The sequence below is a fragment of the Helobdella robusta genome (genome assembly GCF_000326865.2).
Source record: "Helobdella robusta unplaced genomic scaffold HELROscaffold_101, whole genome shotgun sequence".
In the NCBI taxonomy this organism is placed as follows: Eukaryota; Metazoa; Annelida; class Clitellata; order Rhynchobdellida; family Glossiphoniidae; genus Helobdella; species Helobdella robusta.
In genome coordinates, this window is record NW_008703577.1 from 310,045 (window position 1) to 322,553 (window position 12,509).

Sequence of the window (12,509 nt, forward strand, 5' to 3'; positions counted from 1 at the left end):
TCTAAATCTTAACCTTTTATATATTACACTATATATGGCTCATTTCATCGCTAATAATTATTTTAAGTTCAGCATATGTTTCTGTCCACTTAGACTCGTTTATTCATCTCTTCAATCAATCCATACTTTTAATTATTGTATCAAATACTATAAATTATCTCACATTGCCAATCTACTTTCTGTTTTTGATTGTAGATTCATTAGTAATATCTGTATATACTTATATGTTCAGATATTAACTTTGTTTTTCGAGTGTTAATCCTACTGACTATATTTATCGATTTTTGCATGCATTGAAATTTAATTTGTATATTTTCTGTTCTGTTTTAAATTGCATATATATCTCAAGTAAAGTACTTAGGGTGGCCTCTCCACAAGTTTTTTCATTTAAACTTATTTGGTTCCCTTATTGAAAATAAAATAAATAAAAAAAAAAATAAATATATATATATATATATGCTGGTAATAGACCATAATTTTTACAATATTCTATAAATTCTACCGAATGTTTGGCGTTAATATGTTTGTAGTTCGTTTTTTCGATTTTTCTCACTAAAGTTTTTTGGTGAACGTTTAGTTTATTAAAATTAAAAATAAACTTATTTTTCGAATTCATGCTGCAAATAAGGCCATATTTCGATTCCGAATGAATCATCATCAGTGCTCCTTGCTGTATATATAGGGAAATATTGTGTTTGTCAAGATGAACTTTGGCGTTGTAAAAATTAACTTTGGTGTTGTAAAATTGAACTTTGATGCGAATTAGGTGTCAGGTTTCTTTATTGGTCATATCCTTTTCTTCATTGATAGCATCATATTCTTCTTTGTCACTATTTACGATGCTAGTTTTTATTACTTTTTTGTTTTCGTTGTTGGTTAAGCGCCGGGTTATATATATATATATATATATATATATACATATATATATATATATATATATATATATACATTTTCTCAGTTTCTCACTTTTCATATTCTTATACAACAAAAATTTACTAGCTAGGTTGAAATAGTGATAAGAGTGAGTTAACTGACGTAAAAGTTAAATTCGCCAGAGAAATGAGTAAAATAACAGTCTCTAGTTTGTTCTTTCTGGTTTTAATACGTTTCTCTCTGTACGGTCTGGATCAGTCAGTTAAGTTTCAACTGGCTTATAGTCCAATTGTCACTAGCAACCAGAAGACAAAAATATGTTTCAATGATTCCATGAGTCTTGTCCTGAAGGTAAAGGCCGCCTCGAACCTGGATTGCATCCGTAGATGCATGGTGAGAGTAATTTTTGTGAAAATAATTTGTGTTTCGGAATATATTTAGTATGAAATTGACAAAACTTTAATATTTATGCATTATAGTTGTTTGACTTTTGACTTTTCAAATTTTACGTACATTTTGGATTCTCTTATATATCCTTCAGCAAGCAACTAACAACAATTTAAGAGGAATCAACTTCAGGAAACCAGAAAAAACCTGTACATGTGTTCCAAAAGTAAACATCATATACACAGTAACAGCGATCTTAACAGCAGGATGTCAGGCTTTTGTCACTCATGGTTTGTAAAGACTGTTTTTTTTTACTATTTTTCGATTTATAAAATAAATAATTTTAATTTGCTTTTTTTCCGAAATATTTTCATATAAAAAAGTGCAAAAAAATGTTTAGATTGTCTATTCATATAAATGCGCTCATGGTATTTAATCGAGAATTCTGTTGAAATTTTATTTTTTATTTCACACAGATTAATAAGATTGCTTTTTCCATTTTTTCATCTTTTAAAATTTATTAAAAAAAATTTTAGACTGCCCACCAAAATTTGAATACGTCGTTGAGAACCACAGATGTTACTACCTTCAACCAAATACAAACACCTGGAATAATTCCAGGACTTTGTGCAACAACCTACTAAACTCTCACCCTGTTGTGATTAATGATACCGTTGAAATGACTGCCATTCAATCGTACCTAAATACTAAAAGTAAAAGTATAATTTTTAAATATACTTAATCATTAAGGTTACATTCATCATTTAGTATTTGTGATTGTCGGAAGTATATTTTCACTATAAATTTAATTCACGATTATGTAGAATTTAAATTCTAGTTGAAAGTTTATGTTTTTATAAGGATGAACTTTGATGAAGCACAAAATTTGTGTTTTTTATAATAGTGTACGAAATTATGTACAGTCAAGTTTCAATTTTGTAAATTTCAGAACCTTAGAACAGATCTGCTTTTAAAAGATTAACACCATACCAAAAATAATACCTATTTTTCAAATATTGTTTTAGTAATTTTTCATTTTGGATTTTACATTATTTCTGGACAGATTTCAGTTTTGCCTGGTCTGCAATGTATCGTACCAACATCAGTGGGATTAGCGAACTACTTTGGGGACCTTATCCAGGTTAAAGTTGAAAAATTTTAAATTAACATTGTGAAATAACTAATGGCCAGCTTATTGCTAGTTAAGTTGAATGTTTAATTTAAAAAAAAAACCTTCAAATTTTGACAAAACCCCCCCTTTACAACAATTTTATTTGATTAAATTTGTATAGAAAACGATTTCAAAAAAAATTTTCAACAAATATTGAATAATCGAAAAGAAATCGAAAAAAACTTTTTTGAGATTAAGGCTCCATTCCGAAAATTTTTTAGCAATTACTAAAAAGTTCTGGGAACATTAGGCACATTAATTAGCCCTACATAATTTAATAATCGAAAAACCATAATTATTATCATAATTTTAATTATAATCTCATTGAAGGTCAAAATTATCCGGTCAGCATTTCCTACTTGTGTTCATATTGCCCAAGAACATTCAGTGACGGCTACTGTATGGAATTCTTCAGTGGTTATTATGGGCTGTATGATTTCCCATGTTTGGATAGTGATAATGTTCTATGTGAGATTGATATAAAATGGTGATTTTTTTCAATATTTCGATATTTCTCATCCCATGTTATATTGTTTATATATGTTATTTCGGACTCAACTGTTTGAAAGGGTCCAAAAGCTATAAAACAAGATATAGCTATAAATATAGATGCCGCTATAGATATAGATACTGATATAGATATAGAAATAAACATCTATATAGATAATGATGTTGATACATAAATCGCCTTTCTTTTTTTTATTTAAAATGCTAAGAGTATTGATATTTTTTTTGTCGTGAGATCTTTGAAGATGAAAACATTGATCGAAAACTCATATTTTAAGAGGAAAAATGGAGTAATGGACTAAGAAAAGTGTTTCTGGGAATAATTTCATGAATTAGTTTGCTATTAAATGAAGATAGGTGCCAGAGTTAAAGTTGTATTATGTCACAATTTAATGGCCATGTTGTTTTTTTTCCATAATTTTCACGTTTTAGAATGTTTCTTATTTGTACATTTGTATTTTACAAAGCTTATAGCATAATTATTCTTAAGTTTGCAAAAGAGCATACCTGATATATCTTTATATCTATCTCTAACTTTTTTCTATCTTTATAGCTATACCTTTATCTGTATCTATATCTACATCTTGTTTTATATATCTTATTTGTTTGAACATTTTAGATTCTATTTGAAAAATTTTTAAACTACCTATTGGACTCATGATAGCAATGATGTTTTAAACAAAGACACAAAGTTAGCTAGCGTTGAATAGATTACCCATAACGAAAAAATCATAACCAAATTAATTCACGGTATTACATAGTATGTACATAGTACACGGTAAAAAAATTGAAAATTACAAAATACGTCTAAATACAGCCACTAAACCAGCTTGAATCTCCATCTGCCTTTTACCGACAAATCTACATCTACTATCTGATGACATTAGAAGACAACATTTAGCAAATTGTTCTCAATAAGTAGCAAATAGAAACAAAAAAAAATAAAAAAAAATCTAGGCGACACCAGTTTAAAAATCTAATTCTAATTCGCAGACCACACTGAATGTGCCATAGCAGACAACGTCGTACCATCCATAGAATAGATCGTAACGAATGCAGTAGTCCATACCGTCGTAATCGTAGACTGGTCTCGTGTCACGCCAACCGGCATAAACTACTGGCTTTATTATGCCTTCGCAATCATTTTTATTTTCAAATTTATCATAATTTTTGTATAATTATTTGTATAATAGTTAATAAATAAAATTAAAAAAACTATAACAGGCAGGCGAGTTAATCTTAAAACTGTATTAGACTGGTATTGTGTTGCACGATGGGACGATGGTGAAGATGCCTACTGCTATTGGTACTGCTGCTAATTCTGAAGAAGAATACTAAAAAAAATCAGATAAAAATGTAAGTTTCATACCAAAATAAGGTTCCCAGATGAATGGCGTTGCTTGGCCATTGTCATAGGTCCTGTACCCACACGTCCAAATAGTCCTGACACCTTTGTCTGAATAAATTAGAATAATTTATGATAATTCTAATTATAATATAGTATGCTAATGAGGATGGTATATTAGTAGAATTAAGTGACGTAAGGTCTGGCGCTTGTCTGTTGTACATAATTTAGAGATTCCTGAGAATACGCGGGCACTGTTTGAGTGTTGTTGTTGTTGGTATCTATTGAAATTAATTTTTAAGATTAGCATTAACGATGATGATGGAAAAATTACGTGTGAAAATTCACACAAATCACAACAAATTTCAATACTTTTTGTTAAGTTACAATTAATGTAAACAATTTCAATAATATATTTCAGATTCTTCAAAAGTATATTTCAATAGGAAAATCCTATAATCGTGAAATGAAAAAAAAAAATAAAAAGAACAAACATCTCGAATTGCAATACTGTTTAATGATAGCATTCTCTATTGGGTCCTCTATGACAACTGGATGGGAGTTGAGCATGTTGTTGCAGTTGAGCCTGGACATGTACCATCCGTTTAGGTCACTTAGAAATTTGTAGCACTTGTTGTACTCAATGACGTAATCAAAGGTAGGTGGACAGCCTTCTGGTGGAGATTTAAATTAAAAAGATTTTTTAAATTANAATAAAATTGAGAAATATAAAAAATTGCACGGCAAGGTGACTATAGTTAGAAAATGAATGCGAGCTAGCTCAGTCAGTAGAAGTGCCATGGTTTCGCGTTGCTATTGCGTGATGACCTGCTTCGAATATGGTCTGTATCTGACGTGTATGTGGGTAGTGTCTTGTAGGTAGTAAAACCTTTAAAGAACGAATGTTTGAAGATAATAATTACATATTAAATAAGTAATAATAATTAATGATAATAACAGTTTTTTGCACTTGTCAAATAAAAAAAATGACATCTTTGTTTATTATACATAAAAATTATAAGATGTGTTAATTCTAAATGTATTGATGTAAAAATCCTGTGTTCTGTCGTTCATAAATCTGGGATAACTAGAAACAACAAATCGCTACAAAATTTGACAAAATTTAGTGAAATTGTGTTTTTGAATATTGACTAACTACTGGGGGCAAAATAGGCCACACAGTCTCCAGTTTGATCGGCCGTCACATTATACAAGACGTTCATCATTGGAACACACGAGCAAGATTTCGTAGACTTAACGAAGTTGATTCCTTTTAAGAGGTTTCTATCCATGGCTGTCTGGATAAATTTACAAACTTTTTTAATTATGGAATTATTGATTGAATAAATTAGATAAGGTAAGAATAACATTAGCAAAGCCTATGCCTACGCACATTTAACCAAATAACATTCACAAAAGAATATTTGAAAAAATGACTAAGTTAGAAAAACTGAAATTAATGTTCCTGCCAAATATTTGCGAATGCAATTAACACCAGAAACAATATTTTTGCATAAAAATCAAATTGGATAATGAAAAAATAAATTAGTAAATTAGAAAAAGGAGTTGTTCGTATACCAACCAGACATTTGCTAAAACAATTAAGAGCAGAAACCGCTCTTAACTTCATAAGAATATCCATAGACTCATTGAAGCAGACCTCAGCTCTTGAATTCTCAACCGCCAGATAGCTGTAGGCTCTGGTAAACGACGCATCGTTTATTTGCAAAGTATGACCAGCAGTACATTTTACAGTAAAAAATATTATTAAATTAAGCGCTATACGATGATATTTCGTTGAGAAAATTTCCATTTTCTTTGCTAACACTGCTATTATGTTCATTATAGTTGAATAAATTTACTAAAATTTAGGTAAAATAAAGCCAAATATATATACACGTATGTTTAATTCACATGTATAGACATGTAAAACTGTATATTTTTATGTGTAGAGATATACATTGTTGTGATTAAATAGCATTTTACATGCCTAAGAAGCTACATTTGTCAATGAGATAGCGTGACGAAAAGTTAAGGATGTATTGTACATTTTACGAGCCTATAATTTTTGTTTGTATGCTTTAGTTTTATTCTATTTGCAGATGAATGAATGAATATAGATCAAAGTATAGTCAACCTACTGAGATGTAGAATATTCTATTGTGAAGCAATATAAATGATAACTTATCGAGTTTTAATTGAATTTAATAATATAGTTTTTAATGTTTAGATAATGATAATATTTAAATTTATAAAAAATGTCACGTCTCTATGTTATTCACACTTTAATATACTGCAGATTGTTTATTCTTGACATCCATATTGACAAAAGAAAATTCATGCCAAGCCGAGGCGTGACAAATATAAAAAATATTTTGGATTTCCGTTTTTGTGTGTTGTTTGTATGTATGTGTATGTGTGTTTGTATGTGTGTGTGTGTATATATATGTATGTGTATGTGTGTGTGTGTGTGTATGTGTTTGTGTGTGTGAATATTTTGATGAATCAATAAAAGTGCCATGCGATTTATAACAAAGGGGCCACGTAGTAAAAGAAAAATCATTCATTTGACATTTTGGCTACTAGGTCATTGACGCAAGTCATATTTGTTAAAAAAACAATATTCTTTTTTTCCCTCTCTCTTTCTTACCTTCCTTTCTCTCTCTCTCTTTCTCTTCTCTCTCTCCTCTCTCTCTCTCTCTCGCTCTCTCTCTCTCTCTCTTTCTCTTAACATGCCATATAAACATATTTTCATTTCTCTATTAGGTATAAATTTTGATTAAATATTGGAAATCAGCAATTCTGACAAATTTGAGTTGTTAAAATATCTATTATATTAAATTAAATTAAATAATAATCAAAAATATAGAAAAAATTCGAAATCACGTGGGCACTAGGCTGATAGTAAAACACATCATCATGCTATGAACGGTACAACAATCAATGCTATATATTTCATACCCTATATAGCAGGCACGCTGCAAGATGTTTAAATAACTCTAGCGAATGAATAGAGAAGTTGTAACATTATTTTTACTTGCTAGAGTTTTGTTAAATTATAAAAAATAATGAATAAAAAACAATTTAATAATTAAAATCTAATTTAAAAATATATTTCATTAAATCCAAAATTAATTATAAAATTAAAACAAAAAATTTAAAAAATAATAAAAAAAACACCACAAACAAAACCCTTCAATTTATTGATATACCAAAACAAGACCCACCCACTTTGTCAATTAGTACGGTATATTCTTACCTGTCAATCTTAATAAGATTGTCAGTGTAAGCGATGATGACATTGGTAGTTATGATTACTCAGGAATTATAACGAACCTGATTGGTCAGTGGCTTGCAACGGCCGTTGGTCAGTCCGTCTGAGTACCCTAATTGACTGACCTCCGTTGTTTTATTAATCTGAATAATTATGTTGTTCGCTGTTAGTTGTTCGTTGTTAGTTGTTCGCTGTTAGTTGTTCGTTGTTCGCTGTTAGTTGTTCGCTGTTAGTTGTTCGCTGTTAGTTGTTCGTTGTTAGTTGTTCGCTGTTAGTTGTTCGTTGTTAGTTGTTCGCTGTTAGTTATTCGTTGTTAGTTGTTCGTTGTTAGTTGTTCGTTGTTAGTCGTTTGTGAGTAACTCTTGGTTTTGGTAGAATTTCTCGTTGTAGGACCGCATTTGGTAACTTCGGGACTCCCATTACATATTACATGCTTAATTAATGCGTAATTGTTAAGGGGTATTTGTTCTGAGGGGTGGATCATTTACCATAGCTAAGGGTCTGCCACTATAACTGATATGTGTATATAGTTTTAGGATCTTTTGGACTTCCTCTGAGAATTTCTTTATGTAATTTTTTATAGTTTTCAATTGATGTAAACCTCGCTAGAGCGTCTTTTGAAAAATTTCGTTTAACTAAATGCTACCTTCACAAGAAAAATGTGATTGAGTCGTCAAATTTCGTAAAGCTTGTAAATGTGTTGTGTGGGCGCGGTTGTGTGTTTATGTTTGTTTGAATGTATGCATGTATGTATGTGTGTAATGAAGTTGTAAATCATTCCAGTGAATTGATGTTCATTTTGACTGTTAATTCAAGTAGCTCCTAAGATAATTAATTTACTTGTAATCCCCATGCACGCCATCTGGCAATATTTTGTTTTGAAGAATGTTTTGAAAATCATGTCTGAAAATGTTTATGTTGTGCAGTTTGTTGGTAGTTGTTCCTTTTTTACGATTTTTAAAACTAAAAATTAATTAGGGAGTTCGAGTATGTCGTAGATCAAGCATACACACACGCGCGCGCAATCTCTGCTGACGTTTCTATGGCATATGTCCGGCCTATATAATTAGTTTTGTTAACACTCCCAGCTAGCAAACATTAATCAAATTTCTACATATTTAAAGCTCAGTTCGAGGCGTTGTGGATGATTTAGGTTGTTTATTTTTTAGAAAAAAGAAATGGGATAGTCTTGTTTTATGCTTGAGTTAGTGTATCTGGCGTATGCAAGTCAGTGTGGAGTCCCTGTCTCTCTCATTTCTCTCTCTCTCCCTCCTTTCTTTCTTTCTCTTTCTTTTTCTCTCTTTTTATTACTTCTCTCTTCCTTTGCGTGCGTCTGTGTGATTAGATTAAGAAATTAACAAGTCCTATCTGCCAGTTTAGTTTGTTCATGTCTATCTCATCTTGGACAGTTTATTATTTCGAATGATCTTAATGGCAGGAGTTGAAGTGCGACAATGAAGAATTATGATTTCAAAAAGTGGGAGAAATTATTTGCGAAAGACAGAGAACTGTTGAAAAAAAAATTATTTTTGAAGGAAAAAGGATAATTATTTTTGAAGAGAAGAAAATAGACCAGAGCGAAGCACGCGAGTCTAGCCATCATCAGCATTTGAAAATGTTACTCTTCACAACTCTCAAATGGCAATAATAAATTCATGCTGACGTATGTCAGATACGTTTCCAAACAGTCTATTGCTAATAAGATATTGATTAATTATCTCTATTATAGTAATAAATACTTATCTGAGTCTATGGATAGCTTTAGCTCAGCTAAATAGCCAAAGTATTTAGCCTGTATCTGATTGGTTAAGTTGATGTATAAAAAATATATTTGTTTCTTACGCTCGATTTTAAATATAATTTACGGAAATGTTTATAAAAAATTTTAAAATATGAAAAATTTTTTTTTGATATAATACATCCAGGTAGATAAACCGTGCTTGTGTATTAAAATATATGACGGTAGGCTTTGGAAGAACATTTTTCAAAAAAAAAAAAAATTAACTGCTTAGCACACTCCATCAACAACTTCATAAATAACTATTCCTCACACGTTCAAATGATCGGAAGAAAAAACTCTCGCGCTATCATTACCGAATGCACACATGTCTTTAAAATATGCAGTTGTGTGTGTGCGTGTGTGTGTGCGTGTACGTGTACGTGCGTGTATGTCTGTGTGTGTGTGTTTTTAGTCGTTAGTTTAATTTATTACTGACGGTTATTTTTGTTTTACTGATGTTTTTGTTTTGATGTAAACTTGAAAATATTATTTTCGAGTGTTTTGCGTTCACACAAGTTGTCTACTATTTATGTGTTTATGTAGACATGTGTGTGTTTATGTGTTTGTGTAGACATGTGTGTGTGTGTGTGTGTTTTTATGAGGATATATGTTTGTATGTTTGTGTGTGTCTATATGTGTGCATAGCTGTAAGAGTACTGCAAAATTTTTCTATGTATGTGCAGTGCATGCATGTGTGTTTGGTGGGTGAAATTGAGAAACAGTGAATGTGCGAGAGAGAGAGAGAGAAAAAGAAAAAAATAAAAGGAGAAAAGGGAGAGAGAAAAAGAGAGAGAGAGAGTACAAAAAATCAATGTACCAAACATTAAAAAGTGTTATAAACCAATGTTTTAAAAACTATAATAGATCACACATTATAAACCGCCATGGTCCATGGCTTTGAGGTCGGGAAAAAAAGCTTAATTGAAAAGTCATAAATTTTGTCAATATAAAATTTATTCAAGACAGAACTAACTGCTCAAAATTGGTATTTGATAGCTATCTAGCATAATAAAAAACAAACATAAGTCTTCACAAATGACATTTTTTAAGAGAATTAAATTTACATTTTGGTAAATATACACACACACTCACACGCACACATTCGAATGTTTGTGTCAGTGTGAAACAAATTATATCCGGTATTATTTTCTGTAATATACATGAAAATTAATTGTGCCCATTTTGTGTTTTTGATGCGTTGGTTCAAGTTTCTAAAATTCAAACTTTCATTATTTGAGATTATGTATTTGTGAAGTGTGCGTGCGTGTGTGTGTTCATGCGTGCGTGTGTGCAAATTTCTTTATGTTTAATGATTAAAATTTTGCATGTTTTATTTATAAAAATCGTTTTTATTACCCACCCACTGATATCTGGAAAGCTCCGTGCTGATTTGTAAACAAACTATCAATTGCTCTATAAGTGTATTGAGAAGTGCTTAGAAATACTAAAATACTATAGTAACAATAACATACACCCACACGCACACACACTGTTGGAGGCTGTCAAACTTTTTTGCCCCAATATCTATAATTTTTGCCATTCTGCCTATGGCGGAGTCTCTTCCCTTGGCTACCACTCTTGGGTTGTAGAATCGTCCGAGGGGGTACAGCAGGGTGATCCCCTTGGTCCTTTGCTGTTCGCACTAACTCTTCATCCACTCTTAGAGAAAGCTTCGTCCTCTTTCGTTTGCGCTTATCTGGATGATATCAACATTGCTTCGGACGGCCCAACTCTGGCCGATAGCTACGAATATTTGAAACATAACTCCGCTGCAATTGGTTTAGAGTTAAACATTAAAAAATGCGAACTTCACTGCCAAAGTTTATTTCAGGTCCCACATGCGCTGGCTGGAATACCCAGAGTTGGTGCATCAGAACTGAGTTTTTTAGGCACACCCTTGGTCGAGGGCGATTATCAAATAAAGTTTTTTGACCAAAAGCTCTCAGAGCTTAAATTCGTCCTGGGTCATGTTTCCTGTCTTTCGGCTCATGATGCCTTGACTATTATCCGCAATGCCCTCAGTTTGCCCAAATTGATGTACTTCTTGTGTACATCCAAACGCATTGACCCTTCTAAATTGGGCGAATTTGACGGAGACCTGCGCACCGCCCTGTCGTCGTTGTAATGTTCAAGTGACCGACAGTGGTTGGTCCCAGGCTCAGCTGCCGGTGCGATTTGGTGGGCTGGGGTTGCTTAGCGTGGTTCAGCTGGCTCCTGTTGTTTATAATTCTTCTGCCGCTGCCACTCCCAACCTGCAGTATTCCCTGCTCCACCGGTTTTTTCGGTGCCGCGATATTCTTCCCCCAGTGTCCGCCCCGGGGGACCGTACGCACGTCCAAATTTTGAACGAAGAATATAAAAAAATCTTTAAAAATTTGTTGTCTTCATGCGGCGACGACTTTTCCACCGCTCGTTTGTTGGCCATGTCCAGCGTTGCCAGCTGTGGGTGGTTGAGATCGTGGCCCAACACCTCTGGGGGCACCAGGCTTGACGACGAGTCTGTGAGATTTGCCATTGGCTTCAGACTTGGCCTGGTCATTCAAAATAAATACACGTGCCGATGTGGCGCTGGGGCGGACGAGTTTGGGCACCACGGTTTGGTTTGTCGCCTGGGTGGGGGCCGTCAACTACGTCACCCAGCGCTAAACGATTACATTTGTGGGCTCTTCTCCAAGGCTTCAATCCCGGTTCTCAAGAAACCATCCGGCATTTCTGCGCATGATGGTAGGCGCCCGGACGGATGCACACTAATACCTTGGAGAGCCGGCAGATGTTTGGCGTGGGATGTTACCGTCCCTGGCACCCTTGCCGAACGATATGTAAACCTGACAAGTAAAGAATGCGGTTTGGCCGCGGCCAGGGCAGCGGACGAGAAAATGAAAAAATATGGGAACGCCCTCCCCTCGATGGAATTCTTGCCAATATGTATCGAGGTTCTCGGCCCGATGGACCCCAATACCCTTAAATTTTTTAAGGCAATATATAAAATGATCAGCGTCAGATCAGGTGACAGCAGGGAACTGTTTTTCGCAACTAACCACATTTCGTGCTTGTTGCAGCGGTTCCTGCGTGTCTGTGTGCTTGAAAATATCCAACTGAATGCCGACATGTGCAATTAACGACAAATCAAAGTGTTAATCCATTTGTTACTTGATGTTTGACGGTTCAGTGT

The 12,509-nt window shown here is 33.0% G+C and overlaps 2 protein-coding genes across 2 annotated transcripts; one reads left to right on the forward strand and one right to left on the reverse strand.

Annotated features, from left to right (window-relative positions):
* Positions 1–1,059: 1,059 nt before the first annotated feature.
* On the forward strand, positions 1,060–2,922 carry HELRODRAFT_183219 (hypothetical protein; the record flags this gene model as incomplete). Its single annotated transcript, XM_009012253.1, has 5 exons — positions 1,060–1,266; positions 1,415–1,550; positions 1,797–1,973; positions 2,324–2,401; positions 2,762–2,922. 5 exons carry the CDS (start codon positions 1,060–1,062, stop codon positions 2,920–2,922), a joined length of 759 nt encoding a protein of 252 aa, XP_009010501.1.
* Positions 2,923–11,323: 8,401 nt separating this feature from the next.
* Positions 11,324–12,380, reverse strand: HELRODRAFT_183221 (hypothetical protein; the record flags this gene model as incomplete). The annotated part of the gene is made up of 2 exons (XM_009012254.1): positions 11,324–11,447; positions 11,992–12,380. The coding sequence occupies 2 exons, from the start codon at positions 12,378–12,380 to the stop codon at positions 11,324–11,326; spliced, it is 513 nt and encodes a 170-aa protein (XP_009010502.1).
* Between the last annotated feature and the right edge of the window lie 129 nt (positions 12,381–12,509).